This window comes from Siniperca chuatsi, linkage group LG18 (assembly GCF_020085105.1).
Source record: "Siniperca chuatsi isolate FFG_IHB_CAS linkage group LG18, ASM2008510v1, whole genome shotgun sequence".
NCBI classification, from domain to species: Eukaryota; Metazoa; Chordata; class Actinopteri; order Centrarchiformes; family Sinipercidae; genus Siniperca; species Siniperca chuatsi.
Window position 1 is genome coordinate 25,870,770 of NC_058059.1, and position 27,470 is coordinate 25,898,239.

The window sequence follows — 27,470 nt, forward strand, 5'->3', positions numbered from 1 at the left end:
TAGTTTTACTTCCTGTCTTTGTTTGCTTTTCCCACCATTTTTGATTATATGCCTCACCCTAATCTGTTTCTGTGTCTTGTTTTCTCCCCTCACCTGAGTGTATATAAGTCTGTATACTTTCTTTGTTCTGTGTCAGTTCGTCTTGGTTATGTGCCCTACGTTCCTGTCGCTTTTTCCCATTATTTTTTTCCTTGTGTTCTGGACTGTTTTTGTGGATCTTGCTGGTTGTATCGACTTTGGATTTTCTCCCCGATCCCTATTGGATTTGTTAGTCTCATCTGGACTGCCTTTCCTGGTTTTGATCTCCGCCTGCCTGACAATCCCTGTAAGACTTTGTATATTGACTCTTATCAAACCCTTGTACTGCACCAGTTCTGCCTCTGCCTCTGTTATCTGCAACCAGGTCCAATCCCTTGTGTACCCTGTTTGGCACAAACATGATGGATAGCGGGAACATCTGATGAAGCAGCACATGGCCACCCAAGCCCTGCCCTCCACAAGCTATCCAGGTATATCGGTCTTCACTGTTGTAGCTCCTACAGATAGTAAATTCAGCATGAAGATTGGCCTACCTGTTCACCATGTCATGACAGACAGCTCCATTCTGGCAGGGCTCACTGGCACACTCATCAACGTCAACTTCACAGTTGATGCCATCGAAGCCGGGCAGACACTCACAGGAGTACATGCCGATCAGGTCGTGGCAGGTGGCTGCGTTGTGGCAGGGGCTGGACTCACACTCATCTATTTCAGTTTCACAGTTGACTCCTGGTGGAGGAGGGGAAAGTTAGGAGGTTACTGTAGAAAGCACTGGGAGAGAAATATGAACGCAATGATGACACTGATAACAGTGATGATGATGAAATGCAAGTTGTTATACCGGGTAAATATTGCTGAGTATTCTTTAAAAAATTATGAAACCAGTACCAAGACCAGTACCTTTAAAGTGATACAGATACCAATAGTGTACTTAATTTGATACCCATCATGTGAATAGAAGCGTTCAGTTCTGTAAAATGCCACCACTCCTCCCCATCCAAATCATTTTCACACAAATACATTTTGTTCTTTAATTAGAGCGCACAAGAGAAGTGTAGCCAATGTACAGAGAGCCAGTACAACAGACCAGGGTCCATGTACATTTTGATAGTTCCGTTTTGAAGAAATACATTAAGAAAAGCAAGACACGTGAAAGTAAATATACCGTTCCAGGCGTCTGCTAGATGCAAACTAGTGCAATGAAATATACAGTCCCAGGAGGAAAGCAACTCTCTTACACAAGAGGCTTTTATTTCCCTGTTGATTGATGGTTTGTTTAAATATCACAACACAAATGTCCATTATAAAATTAACGAGAACCTGTGGTTATCTGCCTTGTTCTCCTGTGGGGTGTTTTGACAGCGAGTCACACCAGGGACACACAGGAGGCGGAAGCACCACAAAATGCCACGCTGGGTAATTTCTCCTGCGAGCAGTAGCCGTGCTATTAATACCAGAAGCGCATATCTCTGCGCTGGTCAACAAGCGATTCTGCTCCTCTGCTCTTTTCACAATATATTATCTTTATAGTAACCTCATGAATTTATAACTTTTACATTACTTTATAGATTTTTATGTGTTTCTGCAGGGCGTCGCTTCTTGTGGAAAATTAAGTTAAAAGGTTTGCCTTGTGTGATGATCTGCGGGGAGGGGCACACACTTGTCTGCTTGTCTCTCTTGCTCTCTGTTTAGAGAAAACTGACAAATATGTGGAATATGTGCGTAATTTAAAAACACAGTCACAGCAGTAATACAATTTCTAATAAATATGGATGGGCAGATCTTGATATTTTGTGCGGGAGCGAGATCACTCCAGAAAAACAGGAGGGAGAGGGGCACAGAAATCAAAAGGGTTGGCAAGCATGGGATATTATTTATCAGAATCAGCAGTGGTGCTGATACAGCGGATTGTGAGCTGAAGTTTCTCGTAATCACACTGATCTCTTCAGCTGTCGCCGTCCCTCCTGCCCAGCCTGCTACTGCTCCTCTTGTGGTCACTTCTCTGGAGCCCGCTTCGCTGCTGGAGTGTCTCCAGGCTAGGCAGAGTTGACAGGCTGTGTGTCCGCAGGGCGAAGCAGGCTCCGAAGTGGCCGCGAAAAGACAAGCAGGCTGAACTGCCAACTCTGTCAAATACAACGCGCTCAACTTCACCACCACCACAGATTGTACGTAGCTACTAGCTGCAGGCTGAAGCTGCGGTAGTGGGCCAATCACACGGCGCATTAAATCAACGAACCCTTGCTGCAAAACTATACAAATAGTAATTTTTAGTAATCTAGATACAAAAAGGATGTAGGTATCGTTTGACTGGAGACGTTTTGAAACTACTTGGTCCTGGGTTATTTCGGTTGATACCTTAAATGTATCGAGTACCAATACCCAGCCCTACGGGTAAATTTAGCTATTCTATATAGTCAAATGACCAGTCACATTTTTACAAATCAACACACCAACCACACTGAACTGTCCAAATGTCTAGATCAGTGTGTCTATTCTGGTCTCCAGATACCCGCAATGATAAACACCTTTCTTTACATTCTCCAAATAAACGGGACGGGAATGCAGCAGTGCTGATCTAACCCCACCACTCACAGATAACATGAAGCTCCTCTGACACAGAGCAGGCTCGTAGAGAAAGCAAGGAGTGTAAGAAAAGCAAGATGGGAGTGTTTTCTCTCACTCTGCACAGACTTTATCTGAGCTGCAGATAAGATGTCTGACTAAAAACATCTTACTGTGCACTTAAAATACTCCTCGTGCCCAGTTTATCAGGAACAACTGAAAGACTCTGGAATTGACGGTGAGGAAAGTAGATAAACAAATAAATGCTGTCAGCGAGCAGAAAGTCCTTGTCTCACTGCTGATGTGTTCTTTGAGGAGATGATTATTGATGACAGTGTTAAACATCTTCATTCACAGCTTTGAGCAAAAGTGCAAACACACATGCAGGAGGCTGAGCTTCTATCTCTGAAGTAATATGAAGTAATATTACTGTAGATTGTGTTTTTCAGGTCTCATTATACTATAGTGGCACATGTTTTGAGAGTCTATATGTAAGTTCCAGTGCATGAAAAAAACTAAAACCTTTTTGATTTCTTCAGTTGAAAAAGTTATTGATGCAAACTTTTGACTAGGAGCAGTATTATTGACACCATTTTTGGTTTAGATGATGATTGAATAGGACATGACATAAAGAACTTTAAAACTTGTATGACAGAAAGAAAGTATTAGAGCACACTATGGGGCATGGGCAGCAACCCAGGGCAAAAATGAGCTGTGGGCCCCTACTGACCCCCATTCCTCCCACTCTTTGAGCATTGTATATGTATCTGCTGTGTTTAAATGCTCATCAGGTACAATGCACATGGCAGGTTCTTTATATCTAACGTTTTAATAGGTGTGTCAGTTAGTGATAATTTAATACAATTTTATTTAGGAATATGCACCATGTAAGCAAAATATCAACTTGTATAATAAAAGGTATGTTAAGGATTTTAAATCCTTAAAGGTCCAGTGTGTAGGATTTAGTGGCATCTAGCGGTGAAATTGTAGTTTGCAACCATTTGAATACCGCTCGCATCACCCTCCCCTTCCAAGTGTGTAGGAGAAACTACGGTGGCCGTGTAATACGCGAAATATGCGAAATGTGATTGGTTTGTCCGTTCTGGGCTACTGTAGAAACATGGTGGTGCAACATTGCGACCTCAATGGAAGGGGACCCTACCGATGTAGAAAAAAACAGCTTATTCTAAGGTAATGAAAACACAACAATTCTTATTATACACTAATGAAAACATACTCATACATTTTATATTCCATTTGTGCCAATAGCTCCTCCTAAATGTTACACACTGGACCTTTAAGGCCCTTATCATTTCAGGTTATTCTATGTTTTAGTGGTGTTGCTCTGTGTCTCCTGGATGTACAAATACGTCATTGATGGCTGACACATTAGCCATATCGATTATAAGATGATAATGTGTCATGGCTGTGTGTCGGTCAACTTGTTTCTCCTGATACTTACTGGCCAAATTTTAATGCAGTTTTAATGTGTGTTTGTAATTAATTAAAGGATAAGGTTTCTTAGGATTCTTAGGTTTAATTTATTAAGAGTTTAACACATACATGCACACACACATTCAATTCTGATTGGTGCATAGAAATACATGACAAATAGTCCCCAACAAATGCACAATTTCCTCCTGTTTGAGCAACGTTTTTTAGCAACGTGCTAAAAACAGTGACCAGCTGTTGTAGGAAATTAGAGCCCTTTTTTAAAAATGACTATATTTGTGATATGTGTTTTGTGTTGTGTTTTTAAAGATATAAGTCTTCAGTAGGAACCAATATGCTTGGAGCTGAGAGCCACAAACAGTCATAAGTCAGATAGAGAGAGACTAACACATTGTTGGTTTTGGTCTTTTCATTTTGAAAGAGCAACGGCCAATAATGTGTGTTTGTAATTAAGTCATTCTCAATTGTGAATGACTTCCGGATGGGAGACGAAATGTCTTGATTCTGAAAACAGTGTCCAGATGACTACGACTGAAACCTTTTCTACGATAGAACACTCCTGGACGAATGAGGGACTACACCGTCATGCAAAACATATGTTAAACCATGAGCTTCTGTACAGTATTTTAAAACATACTATAATTGAGGTGCCATACACACTATCTTTTGCCCATTAAGGCTGTGGAGAATTACACTAATGAAGAATTACAAATAGTTTATTGCTGGAAGGAAAAACACAAACATTAGTAATGACAATAACTATGGATGTTGTAAAGTAGCTTGTTATGGAATTGCATGGCTGTTCACTGTATATTCATCAGTCAAAAATCTGTAGTGTATGGTGGATTAACTCAACACTGAATACTTTGTAGTTCAGTGATTTTAAGACAAAACTGCATTTCTAAAAGTTTATATTGACTGACAAAAGATTACACTCTCGACTGATGATTGATTGATGGTAGCCCTAGAGTAAAAGTTACTTTGATTAAAAGTTTGTTGTTGCACTTCATCAATATTCACATCTCATTTGTTAGTTATGATGCTGTTATAAGCCCATAGTTGCTATCAGTTTAACCAAATGATTTCAGTGATCAGTTGTATTACTGATCTGTTTTGAGCTATCACATATGACAGCTTCAAAATTGTAAATGCATTTTGTAACTAGATTTTCTAGGCATACCTAAATTCTACATGTACATAGTCCATTAAAAATCTTGATGGGAGCTAGTAACATCAAACTTTTCTTTATTTCAAACAGACTATGACTATGGCGATCTTAAAAGAAGCAGACAAATGGAAGTAGTACAAAACCAAAATCTTTAGCCAGGGACTGAAAGTAGCTGTAAGAACAGGTGGTACCGGAGCTCAGCAGAAATAAGTTGACAATACTGAACATGTGTTGATGAGTGGATACTTTCATAACCAGAGGTTTACAGAATGACACTACTGCAGTACAGGAAGACACCAGTGAAATGAGGAGATTCAGTATGTCTCAAATATTCAATTAGTCAACATTATGAGTCTGCACTAGGAATCACTGTGTGACTTCTAAAGTATAGCAGAAAATATGCTTTTTTATGGTAACACTTATTGCAGTGCAGGAGGTTTTAGTATTTGTCACCCAGGACACTGAATTTTAGTCACAATTACTCATATTTCTAATTTATTACACAGTGATCAAACAATGAATTATAGTTAACTTTAGATGAAAATTCTAACTTTTCTAGATGGCTTTGATTAACATACCTAATAAGACTCAAAACCGTTAACTTACGGTTATAGCCTGGATTTGAAAATGTACTGTTTAAAAGCAATATAGGGCGATCTAAACAGGAAAAAAAGACTTACCCTTCTAATACGTAGCTCTTTGGGGGAGAGATTTGTCTGCCATTGGCAAGGCAAGTTGATTTGTATAGCACATTTCAACAACAAGGCAAAGTGCTTTACATAAAACATAAAAGGCATCAAGACAAAATGTGAAAGCAATATAAAAAAGACATTTAAATACAGTTAAAAAGAGTCAAATAAAAATAAGATAATACAGGAGAGTAAAAGTTACAGTGCAGTCTCAAATTTGATTTAAGAAAAGTCTTCAGCCTTAATTTAAAAGAACGGAGAGTTGCAGCAGACCTGCAGTTTTCTGGGAGTTTGTTCCATGGTGCATAAAAACTGACTGCTGCTTCTCCGTATTTAGTTTTGACTCAACTGAAGATAAATGTATGGACAAGTTTTTCCCAATCCTGCTGAGACATAAGTCCTTTAATTCTTGATATATTCTTCAGGTGATAGTAGGCTGACTTTGTTTTAACTTTTAATCGTTCCTTGGCTCCAAAACAGCTACTTCAGTTTTATTTTCATTTAATTGAAGAAAATTCTGGCACATCCAATGTTCAATGCATTTACTCAACGCTTGTATGCCTGGTGTTATGGTTATATAAATTTGTTTGTCATCTGCATAATTATGGTAACATATTTTGTTGTTTTCCATGATCTGAGCCAGTGGAAGCATGTAGATGTTGAACAGAAGAGGCCCCAGAATGGAGCCTTGGGGAACTCTGCTTGTCATTTTGTATCCACTCAGATGTGTAATTACCTATAGACACAAAGTAGTCCCTGTCTTGTAAGTAGGATTCAAATCAGTTTAGTACTGTGCCAGAAAGTCCCACCCAGTTTTCCAGTCAGTCTAGAAATATGTTGTGGTCGACCGTGTCGAATGCAGCACTGAGATCCAGTAATAATAAGACTGCCACTGTCTGTGTTTGAGTGGATATCACTGAAGACCTTAACAAGAGCAGTCTCTGTGCTGTGGTGTGGTCAAAATCCTGACTGGAAGACATCAAAGCAGCTGTTTAGTGGCAAGAAGTTGTTCAGCTGTTGAAAAACAGCTTTTTCAATGATTTTACTTTAAACCGGGAGGTTTGATATAGGCCTATAACTGTTCATTAGTGACATGTCTACATTGTTCTTATTGCCTTGATGACTGTAGTTTTCACGTCCTGTGGGAAGACACCTGAGAGAAGAGAAGTGTTTACAATTTGTATCTGAGGCCATGTAATTAGAAACTTTTTTGAAAAAGCCTGTTGGCCTGTTGGGTGAAAATAATGGCAGACTGAACCTAAAATGGAGACATTGTGTGCTGTCAAATGGTGCTGTTTGAAACTAATGTTAGCAGTTAGCCTACTGCTTACATTCCCATAAACAGCTAACAATAAGAAGCAATAGTAACAGATAAAAAGCAAGTTGTGGGTAACGTTTGTTGTAACTGATCTCTAATAACAACAGCATTATATGTTGCACACACTGAGAGTTGTTTATTTATGTTAGCTAAATTAGCTATCTATTCAGTTAGCTAGCCCAGCTAAAAAAGCTAACAGATGCCTCTTTGATGGTATTAGCAAGCATAAGTTATGAAATCAAAACCTTCTGAAATTATTTTAACAAGCATTAAACCACTATCAAAAACAACTGTACTTCTAACACTGTTTGACCACAACATTGTTAGCCTTACCTTATAAAATCTTTCAAAGAGCTGGCTGAAACGCTTCTCCTTTGTCCGGTCTCAACAACAAAAAAATTGTGCGCTTGTTCCCACAGGTTCCGGCCCATAACTGCGTCTATCATTTTTCCAACCAATTTTAGGTGAAACCATGGCCACTTCCGTATAACTAAAACCTTGACGTCTGCATTCCCATGGAAACCGCACTCATGCACGTCCTGCGAAATATGGCAGCTATAGTAACTTAAAGAGTAACTAAACCCCCAAACCACGATTTTCAGCTGAAAATTAAGTAGTGTTGTTGATGGATTCAGGTCCAAATCTTGATATTTTAGTCCAAAGTGAATTTGAATTCTACATATTGTATCATAATTCTGCATAGCAACTGCCCTCTACAGGTTGAAACCCGCATTGCAATTGAATTTTGCAATTGGCTGATCTGGTGGCAGGTGACTTGGGCTTGGGCCCGTTGGTGTTGTAGTTAGAGAGCTCCACACATACTATTTCTATTCCGTACGTGCTCCGCCCACAACAGGCTTTGCTATTGGTTAACACCTGAGGCAAAGGCTGTAGGGATAAGATGTACCCCCAACTGGGTCAGAACCAAAAAACAGACTGCTCCAGATGATGTACCCAGCACCGAATGAGCTGCTAACCCAACAGTCATATCCCTGAAATATGACTGCACAAATGTCGAGGTTGAGGACCAGCTCCCAGTGCAGATGTACTGGGGTGGACGGCTGGGGAACCAATGCCGATGTTCGGCATAGCTACGCGGGGGCACTCAGCTGTGGAACTGATGCACAAGATCCTGGTTGAAGAGCATGTGTGAGTGGTTGACAGAACTGCAGGGAGGCTGTCAGATGAGGAGCCCGTGACAGTGAGAGTTGTGGAAGATCAAGGAAATGCAGCTCCTGGGCAAATGCCCGTGATGACTCCTGTCATTGGATGGAGAAAAGGAAGCCACACAGAGAACTCTGGCTGTCCCAAAATGCTTAAAGTTAGAGTGGAGGACTTTTACATATAAATGAACATCTGTTACAGTCAAGCCCTTGCCAAACAAGTTCACACAATGCTGATTTGGCTGCTGGCATGTACTAATGTTACGTTGATACCATGGCAACTTGCAAACAATAAACAGGCAGTGTCAAGTCATGTAGAGAGCAATATGCTCTGAGAAAAAAAAATCGTCTTCCTGCACTGTTGTCATATGAGTCTGCCATATTGTATGACAGTTCAGTGTTATGCCAAATAACTAATGTTAATCACAGCAGGTTTTAATTGACCATTCACGGTTAGCTAACTTACACTTTGTTACACTTTGTGATCATTGATAAAGAAATGGGAAAAAAAATGGAAGCTAGCAAGAGTGATACCATTTTTTAAATCAGGTGCTGTTGATCAGGCATGCAATTATAGGCCAATTAGTATCCTACCTGTATTTTATAAAGTTCTGGAAAAAGTTGTAGCTAACCAGTTAATGAAGTATGTAGAATTACATAATTAACTACATCCATTACAGTTTGGCTTCCGTCCATATTATTGAACAGAGACTGCTAATTGCTTTCTTATAGAACAGCTTAAATCATCATTTGATAAAGGTGAAGTAGTTGGGGCAGTCTCTGGATCTTAAAAAGGCATTTGACACATTAATCATGATATTCATGGCACATCCTGTCTCAAAATGATGCCAAAAAATTAGTGCATGCATTTGGTACTTCTAGGCTGGACTGCTGCCCGAATAAGTCCCTTAAGACTCTCCAGTTGATCCAGAATGCTGCGGCACGTGTACTGACAAAAACTAGGAAAAGAGATCGTGTCTCTCCAATATTCTATGTGGTCTTTGCATTGTGCCTCCCTAACCCAGTCCCCTTCCCCCAAACTCCTCCTCTCTCTCTCTCTCTCTCTCTCTCTTAAAACTTAACACGGCAATTAATATTATAAAGAGTCCGGTCTAGACCTGCTCTATAGGAATAGTGCAATGAGATAACTTCTGTTATGAATTGGCGCTATATAAATAAAATTGAAAATTGAATTGAATTGAAATATTCTTATTCATAAACTTTCGCTATTTTTTTTCTCTAATAAAACTTTACAGTGGTTTAAATGTTATCTTTCCAACCGTGAACAATGTGTTATTATTAATAATGACAAATTATCTTTTTTAAAGACTAAACATGAGTTCCACAGGGTTCCATTTTTGGTCCATTTCTTTTTAGTTTATATATAAATGACTTACCACATTCATGTCTTAGAGCAGGTTTTCAGATGTATGCAGATGATACAGTTATATATGTATTTGGTAGAACTACTCTGTCACTTTCCACGCAACTGTCATATAATTTACAGTCCATAGCAGCATAGTTTGAAAACTCATGTCTTACACTCAATGTTAAGAAAACTGTGTCAGTTTGCTTTTCTTCCAGGGCTTGGTCCTCAATAGTAGCTAATGAGTTAAATCTAAAGATCAATGGGCAATGTATTGAACAGGTCTCTGAAGTAAAATATCTCTGCCTTATATTAGATTCCTACTTTCAGAAGCGTTTTAAAATGGTGAGCAAGGTTGCAAAAGAAAACTTAAATACATTTAGACTTCCAAGAGACTTCCTACCATTTCATGCTGCAAATAGTTTCATGCACTTTATGATCTTTTTGCATTTAAGTTACAAGCAGCATCTACAGTACCCAAGTCTCTTATGATGATATACTATCGAGCAATTCAAATTTTGGACAGGAAGCTGATAAGATCACATCATTGCCATGTTCTTTAAATATGTTAAGTTTTGATCATTTTATTAAATTTGCTAATCTTAAACTCATCTATAAATGCCTACATAACAAGGTTTCCTAGTTGCTCAGTGACCTTGTGGTTCCGTTCAGAGCTTTGGGCTCAGTAACACGCGGAGCAACCAACGGGAATTGTAAGGTACCCTAACGTAAACCACATTTGGACAAGCAGCTTTTTCTGTTCGGGGCATCAAAATGTGTAATTCCTTACCTACAGAACTCAAATTGGATCCTGACTGGGATCATTTTAAACTCAGACTGAAACAGTTTTTGAAGAGGGATCAGTCATGTAGTCATCAATGATCTGGTGCTTCTTGATTTATGGTGCTTTATTGCATTAATTTGTGTCTTGTATTATGTCTATATTTTCTTGTTGAGTTCTGACTTTTGTGTTTTTATTGTACGTACTTATTGTTGAGTTTGTGTTTTGTACTGCCTCTTGTGTATTTTTTGTTGAGTTTTATGTATTTTAAAAGGCACATCTAGGGATGGGCATTGCAAATTAGCTTAGGCGATAAATACTGTGGTGTGTGGCACTGGTTTATGCTACATACTTGGCCCTATACAAATAAACATTAAATAAATTACTCAACACCAGACACCCACTGAACATACAGTTAGGAAATAGCTAGCTAATTCTTGTTTCATTTGTGGTTCTGCTCTCCAAGTGGCCTCCGTGCGACATATGCTGTTTAGTAACACCAAGGGCTGAGGGGAAGTGAATGAGGGGAAGTGGAACTAAAAATGAAATGCGTTTTTATTTTTCCCACCAGCTTTTCGCCAGCACTCCCTATGATTGGCTAGTACTCATTGCTTCCACTGGTTATGTTGGTTAAGGCTAGGGTTAGCCAATCAGTGGCAGAGTAGGGTCTGGACTTGGCGGAAAGCTGGTGGGGAAAAAAATGATGCGAATGAAACGCAGCAGATCTGCTGGTTTGGGGGCAGATCTGGCCCTGGGTCAGCTGATCACTCGACTGACCAATGGTGTTACTTCATCACTCACTCAGTAAGTCAGGGACAGACTTTCGCCTTTTTAGGGCTCACCATTTCGCTGCGGTCCAGCCAAAAAACATGATGATGAGAATCATCAGTTTTCTTCAGTATCAAAGTAATCCAGTGACAGCTGTCTGTACATCCATGGGTACATGCCAAAATGTAAACAAATACTGGGCTCAAGTTGTAGCCCACAGCTAACTAACTGCCTCCATGGCAACATTATACTTCCTGTTTACATCCCCCAAACACCCCAAACTGTGGCAACTGTGGCTCCAAAACTTTCATGATTATCCCCCAAATAGAGGACAAGAATAATTATAATAATATGAGTGGCAAAATTCATAAGGAATTGAAGGAAAGGAACTGAAGCATCACTATTGTTGCTGCAGTTATATAGACTTACCTTGTGCACTGATTTAAAACAGTAAATAAACAGTTGACTGATCACACTCTGTGTTTAACGTGTCCTAATTTACCATTTTTATGGACATCTGCCAAGCAAATATTGTACCGTACATCCATGTAGATAAATCTGTGTGTGTGTGTGTGACTTTTGGATGTACCTGCAAAGCCAACCAGGCACTCACACTCGTAGTGGTCCTTCTCATTAATGCAGGTGGCGTTGTTCTCACAGGGTCGTGAAGCACACTCGTTGATGTCAATTTCACAGTTATAGCCCTGAAAACCAGGCACACAGAAGCAGTGGAACTCTGCCGCTCCGTCTATACAGATAGCTCTATTCTGACAGGGCTCTGATGAACACTCATTCACATCTTCCTCACAGTTCTTCCCCTCAAACCCTGGTGCACAACGGCATTCAAAGCCCTCTGGTCGTAATACACAAGTCCCATTGTTCCTGCAGGGTTCATCGATGCAGTCAGTCACATGTGTCCTGCAGTCCCGTCCTCCATATCCAGCAGGACATCTGCAGAAGTAACCATTCAGCTGGTCTACACACAGAGAACGGGGTTCGGTGCACGGGTTGCTCTGACACTCGTCTACCTCCTCTGTGCAGTTATCACCTGTTAGTCCGTCCGGGCAGATGCAGTGGTATTCTGTGGTGCCAGGGGTGCTGGTGCAGTTTTCACATGGAGCAAAGGAGCAGGCGTCATAGAGTTCATCACAGTTTTTGCCCATGTATCGGACCCCCACTCTGGTACAGATACAGGCATAATCATCCATGGTGTCCACACAGGAAGCTCCATTCTGGCAGGGTGCAGACAAACATTTGTCTGATGTGGCTGTGCAAAGGATTCCTGAAAAACAAACAAAATGTTATGCTGAGGATTAATTAATGCATGTTAAGAGCATGTCAGAGCAGTGGTTCCCAACCTAGGGGTCCGGATGCCTCAAGGGGCCCAAGAAAAATTTGAGGGGTAGTATTTCTACAGTTTTAGGAAAATGGGACACCACTGTCTAATAAGGCACCCTAAAATTGGTTTATAATATGTAATAAATGGCTTTATTAATGATTAATAAATAATTTACTAATGGTTTGTCGCTCAGTTAAGCCAATAATGTGCTGAACTTTTGGGTTGCCAGGTTGTGGAAAGTCCTCCTCCAGCATGACACTTAATTTGTCTATTTAACTAGTTCTTTAATTCATCAGGAGGAAGACCCCTCCGTTGGATTGTGTACCAAAAAAAGTAGAAGATCAAAAAATAACTGCATAACTTTTTGTCTGGGTCATTTACACATTAGTTTTCAAATTTGATGAGGATTGGATTAAATTGGTTTGTGACCTGTATGAACAGGAGAGTACTTTTGTGTCTTTAATATGCAATTAAATAGAAAAGGTTTGAGAGCAAAATTTGACATACTGGGCAGATTTACTAGACTAGATGGATCATTATTATATCAATAAAATAGGCAATTAAATATAATAATTACATAATAATTCCACAATGAAATAAATAAATAAATAAATAAGAGATGGAAAATAAATAAAAAATGTAATTAATAAATATCAAATGAAAAATATAAATATCTCTCCCTAAATTAAATTTAATAAGTAGGTAATGAAATGAATAATTAAGCAATGACATATATATAGTTAAATAAATCAGTATCTACAAAAATATTATAAAACTCCATTCCAACTCTAATCTATATGTTTTAACATATCCCGAGTATCTCTTTGAAAGCTACGGAGCACCCTAAAGGTCATGGCGAAAACATTTTTGAGGACTACTTTAGCATTCCCACGCAATGTTTTGCATCTTCCGTTCCCTCTGAGCCGTACGCCTATTTGGAATGGAAAGTAGTGTGGAGATTCTCAAGTTAATGCATTTAGCATTGTTTATGGACCTCATCTTATATGATGTCCATTGCAAAGAAGTTATCAGATAGAACATTATCAAACAGGAGCTGTATGTATAAGAAACATCAACTATTGCGCCACCCTTATAGCAACAGGCCTTTTACCAAAACCTATTTCAGCACTGAAGGTTACTTTAATTTGTTTTGTGCATAGAACAGAGGACCCTGTGCAAAAACACAAAAAGCTTTCCAACTAGTGTTGGTCTGCATTCCTGATGTATCTCTGCTAGTGGTTCAATGCTGTCTGCTCTGTCTGTGACAGACCCACAGACTCTGTTTGCAGCATTTCAGTCATCTTCTTGTTTGTTGCTTTTTTTGACTCATACAAATACAGCACATTAGCTTTATGAGGTAGATTCAACTGCACATCTGTAATTCCACCTCTGGAGACGTCTCCTTTTCCTCAGTGAAACCCCTCTGGGGTGCAGTAACTGTTCACGAATTAAACCGACAGCATCCTGCAGATTACTGTACTGCTTTTTTCTGGAGAGACCTCTTGATCTAAGAATTTGTTTAAGTTTACTTTCACTAAATACATAATTACGGATGCCCCTTAAAGGTCACAGCAAGGATTTTTTGAGGACTACTTTTTTGCATTATTTTGCGTTCCCTCGCAATACTTTTCTTCTTCCATTCCTTTCTAAGCCACATGTCTATTTCTGCTCAGCTGCTCCCAGCGCAATGCAACAGTGTAACAGCTCATTGAATTTTACTTTGAACTGGGCATTAAGTCTGCTGATATAGTACTACTGCTCAATAGGCATGCATGGTTCGTCAGAAAATGCATGGTCAGAAAATATAACCACAGGTTTCCTTTAATATTTTTTGATAATAATTTGCTAATATCTGTGGAGAAGAGTGTCAGTGTGGATCTGCTGTGGCAGGAAGCTTTGGACAGGAGTTAGGTAGCCTCTCTTCATGTATAGCGTAAACAAAATGTTTCAGTTCAGGTGCAGTTCTCACCCAACAACAGAACTCTAGTGAAGGTGTGAAGGTTAACCTGCAAAATACTGTGGAAAAAGATGCAAAACACCTGCAGGCAGGATGCTGGTAGGTAGGACCGGGGGACCTTTTATGTGTCTGTGCCCAGGGGCCAATTGTCTCATAATCTGCCCATGGCCTCTAGGGGCCACCATTGTGAACTCTTGTTTCACAAAGGTGCATGAGGCACAGATTCACTGTTAAAGCCCAACAGGCTGTTCCTTGTATTAGATAAATAACTGTGTTTCTTGTCAATTAGCTTGTAGCCAGTGCAAATAATGACTGTACTGTGCATTATCCTCCATGAATAGCCATTCTCTCAGCCTGTGGGGCCATTCTGTATGTCATTTCACGAAGTGGATGTGAACACTTTAAGGGGGGTGGGGTAGTTTAGTGAGAATTTAAATATACTGTCTCCCCTCACCAGCTGCCATGAGGTCTCTGAATCAGTCCACATTCCTCTTATTAGGCCAATCTCAACCACCACTCCCATCCCCCCATCCCCCAACAGTCCAACAGTTTGATCAGTGTCCTGGTTCCAAATTGTCACTGAAGTGGAAGATATTAAACGGGGGTACTCTTGGAAAAAGATGTTGTCACATATTTCTGTGCACCACTCAGGATTTAGCAACATTTAAATCAGAATCTAATAACAGTTGTGGGGTTGTTTGCTTATGTTGCCAGCACTATAAAAAATAAACCACACCCCCACACAATCCTGATGAAGCAGATTGGCTTGGAGTTTTAGTTTGATAGTTTTGGTCAGAGAGGAGCAGGTAATGGCTACTTAAAGGGCAAGTCTGGTGACATTGCCATGACAAACCAACAATGAATATATCCTACTAACAAGTATTGTGTGTGTATCAAAGCCTGACATATCTTATCTCTGTGCCATAGAGCTCCATTGTAGTCCAAAAACTATTAAAAACACATCAATGAGCCGCACTGTTGCACTAGTTGACATGGATTCATTCCAACATACACCATCCTGCTGCCTCAAATACTCACTAGAGCACATCTATCACAATTACACTAGTAGTCACTACATACGGTGATGAACTAAATCCCAAGGTCTAAAAGTATGAGATCAAAGCTAGTCTCTTTATTTAATGGGAACTGTTTCAATAGAAAAGAATAAAAACGTGTTTCCAGCAGTTATGACTGCTCTGTATTGTTTCAGAATTTCTCCAGTAGACGTCATGTGATGTTATCAAAGTGACTTGATTCTTTTCTGGAGATAAAGAAATGTGTCCACCCCCTGATTAAAATAAGCCCACACATGGATGTGTGAGTTATTCATGTAAAGATTAAGTGCATGAGTAAATTACAGATAATGTTCTTTGTTTGGCAACTGAAGGAGTGATGGATACCTTCTTTGTGCATATTTGTACAAGTACAAGATGTGTTGTTTTTGTGTAATAACAAGTTTCGTGACATAACAAGATAAATAATAAATATAAATAAATAATTATTATAACAAGTGTTACAACAGAATAATTTAGTATGTAGTTATAACAAAAAAAAAAAACATCACTATAACATCAAAATATATCTCGTTATGATGAGTAAAGGATCTCAAGACATTTTCTTGTCTTGATGTTTTACATTTTTTGGTACGGTTCTGAATAACTGTTGTTTCCTTTTCATTATATTTTTTATACTTGGAGTGACAAACTTTCAATTTTCAATTTTAGCGCCAATTAATAACAGAAGTTATCACACTGCACTCTTCCTATAGAGCAGGTCTGGACCATATTCTTTACAATATTATTTACAGAGACCAACAAATCCCACCATGAGCAAGCATTTGGTGACAGTGGCAAGGAAAAACTTCCTTTTAACAGGCAGAAACCTTGGGCAGAACCAGACTCAATGGTGGGCTGCCGTGTTAGTTTTAGAACTTTATAAAGAAAATTATATTCACATTGTAATGCTTTGTATTTACAATAAAATGCCAATTAGTGAAAAAGGAGTAGATGTATTTAGGTTATAACTCAGCAACAAATAACCATTTGTAAAATACTGGAAATCATGTACAATTCTGACTGTGGTTTAAAATATTATTTAAATCTCCAATTAAGTTACATTATTAAATTGTGAGAGTCAAATTTTTTTTATTCATTTATTTTACATGGACGATACATACAGGCATTGTTACATTTAAACAAAATGCAACTGATGCAATGTATATAGGACTTCTAGCCGTAGCTAATTTGCAGTCCTTGTCCCTGGTTAGACTTTTAAGGGACTTTTAAAACACATAATAAAACACTTTAATACAAGCATAGAGACAATAAAACAAACAACAACCAATAAAAACAGTAACTGAAACAACAATGAGGAAACAAATATGAGAAAACATCTCATAATATTCATTTCTCATAATGAGAAATAATCTCAATATAAAGAGAAAATACCTGATGAAAGATTTATAACTACGATAAAAACAAGAAATAAAGAAAAGTTAAAAGCAGTGTTGGCACCATACTACACCAAAGGATGATGGAAACTGGATTATGATAAAAGCTAATTGGACTGTGAATAGCACATGTTAAAGGAGTTCAACAAGTAACTACTAAACTGTTAATCCAATGGTGGCAACTGTAAGCAGCAAATATAAAAATGGTTGTAAATGTGTCTTAATATTTCAGAAATAACCACAGAAATGCCACAGGCAGTGATCATCCGCAGTCATTCCAACATCTCATTTGTCCTATACCATCATTCATAACCCCATGGTTTGTAATTTTATATATGTTTGATATGCTCTTTGGCAGCTGGTCTCAGGTCTGCCAGGTAAAGGCAGCTTTACAACTGTGGCCCGATGTCGCCCTTTTGAAACAGAAGGTTGTTGTCATTTCCAATTCTGGTTGAGGCGTGTCCTACCCTCAGTCTGAACTGTAGACACTAACTGTGTTTGAACTTCACAGATTATAGTGGGCTGCAGGAGAGTGTTAGCCACCTGTAGCCTAGAAGAGCCCCAGGTGGCTGTCGAGGGTCTCAAGATTAGGTTCAAGTCTCCTTGATGTGAGAAGGAGACCAGGATAAACATGATAATTGAGTAATGAGGTGATCCTTTGCTTGCTTGATAAGAAACTTAACTTAAGTGCTGTTGGGTCAAACATGGGTAGAGAAACACTGTCCAATCATGTGCCACAAAGAGACGCGTGTATTCAGGCCTTTATTCCAACCGTATACTTTAATTAATTGATTTATCCCTGTCTTTGAGGAATTACATTGATATGCAACTAGTCTGCATGAACTTTTGCATTTGTGAGGCCTCTGCTTAGTATCAATGCTCCATCCTTCCTATGCTTGATTTCATTGTCCATTAGAAAGTTCTGATCATCATGTTGTTTAAACAATATGTTTTAACCATTGTTATGCCAATGATCTCTCATTCTAACGCTAATGCCAGACAAGAATGGACAATTCTGCCATACCCCGGATTATGTTTAATGTCAACATTTTTTAAATTCTCACTTACTACAATATCTGTGCATGGAAACTATGGTATGGTTAAGGTTAGGGAAATATTGTGGCTATGAAAAATAAGCTATGGTCAAAACAAGGTTATGCCATTAAAGCATAGAATATGGTAGGGTTAGGCAACTAAAACACTTGGTTAAAGTTAGAAAAGATTGTGGTTACAGTTAATAAAAAAGCAAAGATTAATTGCAGGTCTGTCATGGGGGGCAAACTTGCTACATAACACTTCTTCTGGCATTAGCACTGAATGTAAATTGTGAGGTGTATAACCGTCCAATATGGACCAAATTGCTATGATACTTTGTTGCGCATTCAATTCTAATGATGCTATAAAACTAGATACAATTAAAAACTGCCTCAGTATATGTCACAACACCATTTCTAACAGCAAAATCTTGGATCAAAATCAATTCATTTCAGTGGAAATGCTGCAATCAGATGGCAAAATAACCCTAACCCCTGACTCTCAGAGCTAAACTTTGATGAACTTTGACATCCACATTCACACTGTTAACAAATGGCAAACCATTTGAACAGTGCTGATCTTTGAGGGAATGGAAAGAACTGGATATTCCAAAACATGGGAAGCTAACATATAAATACAACCTGAGCATTTCTCGTTTTTTCCATTTTGTCAGGAATGAAAAACTAACCACAACCAACGGTAAACACTGCACTTCCTGCGCTAAGCATCCAGAACCACCCATTTTGGGACAAGGCATGCATGAATGTCACTGTGCTACATTCTGGTGTTACTGCGTTACATGTGACAAAAGAAGGAATGTTTCAAAATTTTGTCAAACTTAATTATGTCAAAGCAAAGATAAGTCTGGATACTGTTTAGTACAAATATCTGAACTTTGTTGGTCTGCTCACTCAAGATATGTGCTGAAAGAAAAGACAAAATTGATGGACTCACCAGGTATGCTTAACAAACAGGCCTCATCATCAACACCACCAAATCACCCAAGTGATGTCAATCAACACTAACACACGTGCATGCATCACTATAAATAATGAGCCACTTGAAGTCGTTGACGACTTTGTGTACCTGGGAAGTCTCTAGTCAGGATAATGGCGCCCAAAAAGATATCCAGCGTAGAAAGCACACAGCACCTATGCAAGACTCCATAACATCTGGAAGTCCAACATCTACATCCTCAAAACCAAGATCCATTTGTATAACACCTTGATCAAGCTGGTTCGGCTATATAGAGCTGAGTGCTGGCGAATAACCAAATGCGACATGAACAAAGTCAACTCTTTCCACCATGACTGTCTGCGAAAGATCTGCTGTATATTCTGGCCCAATAAGACATCAAATAAGGACCTCTACATATGGACTGGCTGTCGAAGAAACACCATCTTCTAAGATGGCTTGGACACATACAATGAATGCCCCAAGAGTGGATCCCCAATGTGGCTCTCAAATGGACACCACCAGGAAGACGGAAATGTGGCAGACCAAAGATCACCTGGCAAGCTGCTGGAGATGGGTCTCTCATGGGGTGAGGCACAACTAGCTGCTAAAGGCGGAGGAACATTATCAATGTCTTATGCCACAAAGGGGGCTAAGAGCAGAAGTAAAGTAATTAAGTTAAAAAATGTCAGCATCATGTTTGACCCTTAACTGAATTTTGAATATGAGGTTCCACCTTTCCAAATCAGTGCAGTTGCAAAAGATAAAATGTTAAAATACCTGTGTTTTTACTGACAGTTCCTAAAATGATAGCAATTTTCTGTGGTATTTATTTAATATTTCCTGGTTTTGGATGTGTGATCACTTTTTATTCTTTCATTTTTGTCTTTTTCTCTGTCACTGCATTGGTTTTCATTGTGCACACCCTTTCCTTCTTTTTTGATCCCTGTCTCCACCACCTTCTCCTTATCCACCCCCTACTTCTACTCTTCATCCTACTTTCCCTCCCCCTCTTTCACCTGATCCGGTTTGATGGCCTCCCTGACCTCCAGAGCCTTTCCATGTTGTAATCCCTCTGGCCTCTTTGGACCAATCCCCTTGCTCCTCTAATCTCGTGGTGGCAGGGTACCTGCACAGATTACAGCTTCAAGCTTCAACCTCTAGCATGTGTCCACTCTATCACCTACTCTGTCACCATGTTCTCTTTCACAAACTCTTCTTCTTCTGTCACCTCACATTTCACAAGCTTCCCATACTCAAACCCTCATGAAATGTGACACACTTGTCAGGACCACATCCTGACTCCAACTCTATACTTAACACACAAACATATGATTGATGATTCATATCTCTTTCATATTTCCCAAGCGCTGAACTATTCCTTAAATATTACACACATTGCCCTTAAATATTACACACAGACATCAATCATCACACTCTTAAAGCTAATCATAGTATTATAATCAACAGTGTGACCATAAGGCGAGTCCTTAAACTATTATATTTTCAATTTATACTGTATTCTTATTTATGTATTCACCCCTATGGCTTTGAAGATCCCACCCCAAATCAAAAGCAGACAACTAGCCACTCAACATATGTGTTGGAGGCTATGTAGTCACATGCAGGCAAACTATACCCATGTTTTCTGGAGATGCACAGAACTAAAGCCCATTTGGGACAATGTACAGTAAATGCAGTCCTAAAAGACATAATGGGATGTGCCAGTCCCACCAACTGTTAAATAATGTATCAGCTGTCTCCGGTGTTCACAGACATCTTTAACACCTCACTGGAGACATGCCATGTGCTAGCCTGCTTCAAATCCTCCACCTCCAGGACCACAGGACTTAACAACTACAGACCTGTCGCCCTGACCTCTGTGATAACGAAGTCTTTTGAGCGCCTTGTGCTGTCCCACTTCAAATCCATCACAGACCCACTCCTGGACCCCCTGCAGTTCGCCTACAGAGCCAACAGGTTTGTAGACAATGCAGTAAACATGACCCTTCAATCACTTCATCCTCCAGCACCTGGACTCCTCAGGAACCTATGCCAAGATCCTGTTTGTGGATTTCAATTCCGCCTTCAACACTATCATCCCGGCTCTGCTGCAGGACAAGCTCTCCAAGCTGAGTGTGCCTGACTCCACCTGCAGGTAGATCACAGACTTCCTGTCTGACAGGAGGCAGCCCGTGAGGCTGGGAAAACATGTCTCTGACTGTCGGACCATCGGCACCGGTTCCCCCCAAGGCTGTGTTCTTTCCCCTCTGCTCTTCTCCCTGTACACCAACAGCTGAACCTTCAGTCACCAGTCAAGCTTCTGAAGTTTGCGGATGACACTACCCTCATTGGGCTCATCTCTGGTGGGGATGAATCCACCTACAGGTGGGAGATTGACCATCTGGTGACCTGGTGCAGTCAGAACAACTTGGAGCTCAACGCTCTTAGGATGGTGATGGAGATGGTTGTGGATTTCAGAAAGAGCAATCTACTGTCCCTCCAGGACCTGTACTCCTCCAGGACTCCAAGAAAGATTGTGGCTGATCCCTACCGCCCACCCTGGACACAAACTGTTTCATACACTCCCCTGCAGTCCATCAGGACCAAAACCTCACGCCACAAGAACAGTTTCTTTCCATCTGAAGTTGCCCACCCCCACAATACAGTACTACTCATACTGTAAACTTTAGCACATTCTCATGTAAATATTTTACACATCCCTACACAAAATGTCATTTAAATAACAGTCACATTGTACATATTCTTTATTATTTTTTATAATATTTTTAATAATCTTACTGTCATCTTATTTTATATTTATGATTCTTGACCTGTATTACTTGCTTACTCTTTCTTTACATTTTCTACTTACTATGTTCATTGTTAAGCAGCAAAATACCAAAGCAAATTCCTTGTATGTGCAAACCTACTTGGCAATAAAGCTGATTTTGGTGTACAGATTTTGTGTAACTTTGAAGTATGCAAGTGACAGGTACCTGACTAAAGTATCACTTGTAGCCAGCAAAAAAGTTGGAACAGAAAGTGGATGTACAGTTAAACATCCAAACATAGAGCTATGGCTTGTTATTGTTTAGGAAATCTACTCTATTGGAAAACTTTAACTACCTTTTGAGAGTAAAAGTTCCAATGAAATTTGGAAAAGTGGACCTTTTACATTAGTCAAGATAGAAAAAAAGCAGTTGTACTGCAGATGTCATGCAGCTTATTACCATTTCAACATGCATGCTTGGCCCTGTTAATTTCTGCTATTTTTCTTAAAATTTTACTTCTCTTAAATCCAGATTTAAAATGGAGGACGAACCCAGACACACACACACACACACACACACACAGCAAAGAGCCACACACAACATTGTGACCTGTCCATCATTCATGGTAAGCCATAGAATACACACACAAGGTTGATTCTGACTGTTCAGACACCTGTACCTATCAGACGTGACGCAGAGGAAACAGATCAGACAGATCCAGTTAATACAGTCATACCCAGAGCGCCCTGGTAGGAGTGTTTAAGACGCATGCCATATACCGTTCTCTCTCCTCTTGCTTCCTGTCTGCCTCTCTACCATCAACTGTCCAATGAAGGCGAAAATGCCCCCCAAAAGTTTTTAAAAATAAAATCACAGCCTTGTTCTCTCTCATACACGTCTCATCTTCTTTTGAGGTCCACAGAACAGCTACCACATACCCCATCATATAGACACACACACAGAACCGCCTCTGATCAGAGCTTGCCTACAGTTTGCAAGAGTCACTGAGTTCCATAAGTTCCAAAAAAGCATGAACAGCTGCATTTAGGCACTGGAGATCATTATGGCCACTTTGTTAAATAGGACTGCACATGCAAGGTTTTATTCTTATTAATCCAATTGAAAGTTAGATCATCACATTTAATTATCAGATCATGTGTCCAATGTATAGTATGCCTCAAGGGTCAATTCCTTCACCTCCACCTCCTTTAAACTAGTTTAATTTTAGAAAGCATTATTATTCATTCTACAAACAACTTGAATTGTGCTACTTGAATTGCTTTAGTTTAAAAAAGAACATTTCTGGACATTATGTGACCTCATTCTGCACCTCCATTCATGCACAGACAGATATGAATGAGCTTCTCTCTTCTGATCTCACCCCTGTTTGCTCTGTTTGAGTATGCATGACTGAGGAGCACTGCCTCTGATTCTGAACCAGTCATGTGTCAAATCTAATAGAAAGGGCTAGAAAAACCAGAAATAAATGTTAAATGAAGCCACACCTTCTACCATTAACAATCCAATCATACACCAGCTACTAACATTTAACAATCCAGTAAAGATATTTGTCTAACAAAGTCCAACAGCATCAGTAATTAAAATAATTATCCTCCTAATGCTCATGGTTTCTCAGTATTGTGAAAATTCACGGGAAACTAGCCAATCCTCTCATCATTATTGTAAGTGACAAAGGACAAACCACCCCCAACTTTTCTATTTGAGTCTCCTAATATAGTGGGAGCACAAACTAGCCCAATAAGCACCTCCCAAAAACCACTTGTACACCATTCATGGGGCAGCATCTCTGAGAGCACTTATGACATTCCTGAGACCTGCTCCTGTTAACTGTTAGATCAAGGAAAGTGAGAATCGTCATGGCTCCTCTGGACTATCCACTGAATAATAAAATGCTAACACTAATATGGTTTTTGTTAGTCAATAAGCATACAGTAAGTATATGTGAGGTAAAAAAGCTCTTGAGAGTATTTACGTCTTAATAACTCTTTCCATGCAACCTGTTGCTTTCACAGAAAAAGGATTAAACACTAACTTCAATTCAATTAATCGCATTGCACTTTTAGAGGACTTTTATTGCACCTATAGAGCAGGTCTAGACCGTACTCTTTATAATCTAGACCGTACTCTTTTTCAAACAACAAGCACGTAGCACGTATAATCTCTATTGGGATTTAGACCCTGACATTCTCTTTAGTACTTTAGCATTCAATTACAGTTACACAGAAATGATCAGCCAAAAGGAACACTTCAAACTGAACTTTAACACAGGAAAAAATATAACAGAACTCTTCTTTCTACTCACCCCATTTGAACATCATCATCGTCAGCAGCACTGTCTTTAGATTCAGATGAACTTTCCCCAACTCCATGGTAAAACCTCTGACCTGGATCTGTACAAGACCACAAGGTAATTTGTAGAAAAAAGAAGTGAGAAGTCCTAAAGTATTGACATGCTGCTTTGTGGTGGAGAAGCTCCTCGCTGTGTTGCTGTTGCCCTGTGTTTAGAAGCTGGCATGCTATACACTGCCCATGCTTGGTGACTAATGAGTGCAGCACTGGACTCAAACAGACAGCCGTCCCTGCTCTGGACTCACAGAGTGTAATCAGCCATGAGAGCAGAGAGACGACAGGAAAACATGAGCTGGATTAACACCTTCTAATACTGATGGTCATTCTCTGAACTCCTAAAGGAAGGAAAAAAGGAATCAAATCAAAAGACAGTATATTAAAAGAAAAACATGTATACTACTGAACTGATAACAAAGTAAGAGGTGAGAACCAAGACAAAAAAGAATGACATTATAAGTATAGCTTTCCAGTTTTACACCATTTAAGCTGTTAATACTTTGATTAGACTGGAGGGTCATGAGTTAAATGACACAAATTTCAGTTTAAGTGTAACTGACACCATTAACCTTTTAGTGAACAAGAAAAAAAAAGGAAAAATGTATTATTATTGTGCATGTCTTTTGGTAACACAAATCAGTTATTATTTTTTCAACTGACCACATAGTTTCTTAATTATGAGCCTCTACCAAATGATAGGGACAAAGTACACCTTTAATAATTTGCACAGATTTGTCTCCATTAATATGACATAAAGAGACTTTTTAATTACACAGCAATGAGTAAACCCCCCCAAATAAAACATGAAACATTTTTAAGGATAATTAGTAAAACAAAAAACATTACTTTTGGTTAAATGAAAATAAAATAAATAAACAGTGCAGTTCAGTGTCTCTAGAACTAGACCAGACCTGCTCATCTGTGTTTTGCTGCAACAGCACAATAGTTCTTTGGGTGATGTATCATCTTGTGAAGACCCTAACCCCTTTCAAGTCAGTCATCAGTTACACTTAACATTAAAATTTCAATTATTAAAATCAACTTAGAACAGCTAAGCTAGTTTCAAGTCTGAAAGTTACTTTCATACCATGCAGAAATAAATAGAAACCAATGGCTGGCGTAAAGGTAAAAAAAAACACATTCACAAATCTAAAACGCAACACTACGCTTTGTGTCAGCACTAATTTGTGTGTACTTTGCAGGCTACGACAATTTAAAACATGGGTATATTCCTTTAAAGCAAGGCTAATGTATTAAAAGATCAAGACATCAAGATATTTTACCTTTAAACTTCTCCCTTGAAATATTATTGTTGAAAGATCTTATGAGTTACAGCAATTTCAGGTGTGAATGTGGGTGTAGTTTCTGTCTATATGGACCCCACCAGACAGAACTAAAGGGTTAGAAAACAGATGGAGGGCTTGACATCAATTGTATTTTAAGGATGGATGAAAAGAGAAATAAGAACACTAGAAAGGCAAAGCAGTCTTGCATTTTGGAGCCAAATATCTCAGCTATTAAAATTTCCTGAAACAAATTTTTTCCACACACCAGTGTTGACAGATATCTAAAAGCATGGAGGATTTGAATGACAAATTGTCGTTATATTCACACATACTCCTTAAACTGGCCTTGTCTTTTTAGGAACCCTAAATCCACTGGATGTCCTTGTGTGAACCAGTCAGCCTGGCATTGTGTTGACTTGTGCAGTCCAATGAATCCAGGCCAGGTTTTAGTCATTGGCTCATTAATGTCTTCAGCAGCTTTAGTGGCTCCTTTGTAGCATGGAGCTTAGCAGTCAGACATCCATCACTTAGCCTGTTAGAGACTTGTCCCCCCCCCCTTACTCCCTCCAGACCCCACCCCCCCCCAAACACCAGCTGTGCCTGACACCCCACGGCCTACTGGACAGATTTGCACCCACGAACTGTCACCTACTGTAACTGGCACATGATTAGAATTTAGTGCATATGGGCAAACCTATGTGACTAATGTCAAGACTCTAGACAGTTGTTCAGCCTGAAAATAGCACTGGGTTAAAATAACATCTATGTTGATGTGTTGCTTTTTCATCAAAAAAGGTAAGTTTGTGTAATACTGTAAATCCATGATTTTGAAGGCTTATCAGGCACCAAAACACTGCACAGCAGTTTACAATAATATGATGCAGGATTTTACAACTCTGGAAAGTTATTAACAATAATTTTATCCAGTGTTTCAATGATCATGAGGTAAAGTAGTGATGGGAATGTGGGTGGGATATGTCAAGAATAACTATCCTAGTTGTATGACAAAAATAACTACTACTACTAATGAAATAGTATGGTTAATAAATAATTACACAACTCTAGACAAACATATATTTTAATTTAATTTGTATGATATAATATGGCACAAATAATAATTTCTGCTCTGTTCAAAAATGTTATTTATTCGTCATCATGCATTTCTTTTTCCGTGATTTAAATGTGTGCTGCAGTTCTAAAGTTGCACATCGAACATGTCTAAAGGCCCGTAGTGGCGCGTAGAGGCTCTATATATGAAAATAAACAAAAAACTACCTAACTAACTAACAACACACTGATGATTTTTTTATTCTAAGAGTTTCACCAGTACAGGAGATAAAAAACATTTTTCCTGAGGGTGGCGCTAGAGAAAAGATAATTGTGTCAAAATCAAAAGGGTTTATCCTCATTAGGAGCATGAATGTGCTCAAGAAATTTCATGGAAATATGCCATTTAGATGATGAACTATATTGTGTGCAAATTTGACGGTGATTGCATTAGAGGATGGCTCATAGAGTGTCCAAAGGGTACATCTTCTGGGAGCATGAAAGTGCACAGTAAATTTAAATGGCAATCTGCCCTTTAGATTTTGATATCTCTTGTGAACAAGTGGAATTTTTGGGAGTTATAATCTTGAGCGCTGATACTCTCTGCTTTTTTCTTTGCAGAATCTACTATCCTGCAACTGGCCTGAGTATAGGGTTGGATGTGTACTACCCTCCTTTATGTAATCATCCTCTGTGGACCATGAATATCTACAGCAAAACCAGTACCTGTCCTGATATCTTACTCTGCACATATTGGACAGACTGACACACTAACTGACAACAACATTTTAGGCCCTGGTGTTATTAGGGCAAACATTTACTTAATTAGATTCATTCATAGTGATTTGTGTGTGAAGATGAAACTCGTGATGTCGAGGCAGGTAGGCCTCAACCTCACATGACCCATCCCATGAAGACAAGTTGGTATCTGAAGCTGTTCACTGGTACATGACACA

General features: G+C 39.1%; 1 protein-coding gene across 1 annotated transcript in view; it reads right to left on the reverse strand.

The window, feature by feature from the left end:
- crb2a (crumbs cell polarity complex component 2a) overlaps positions 1-24,390 on the reverse strand; it is a 50,827-nt gene extending 26,437 nt beyond the window's left edge. The window contains exons 1-3 of the mRNA XM_044174704.1: positions 24,138-24,390; positions 11,896-12,588; positions 573-768 (exon numbers count right to left, since the gene is read on the reverse strand). Of these exons, the coding sequence (XP_044030639.1) occupies positions 573-768; positions 11,896-12,588; positions 24,138-24,204 (956 nt within the window). The 5' untranslated portion in view covers positions 24,205-24,390. The remainder of the gene's footprint in view (positions 1-572; positions 769-11,895; positions 12,589-24,137) is intronic.
- Between the last annotated feature and the right edge of the window lie 3,080 nt (positions 24,391-27,470).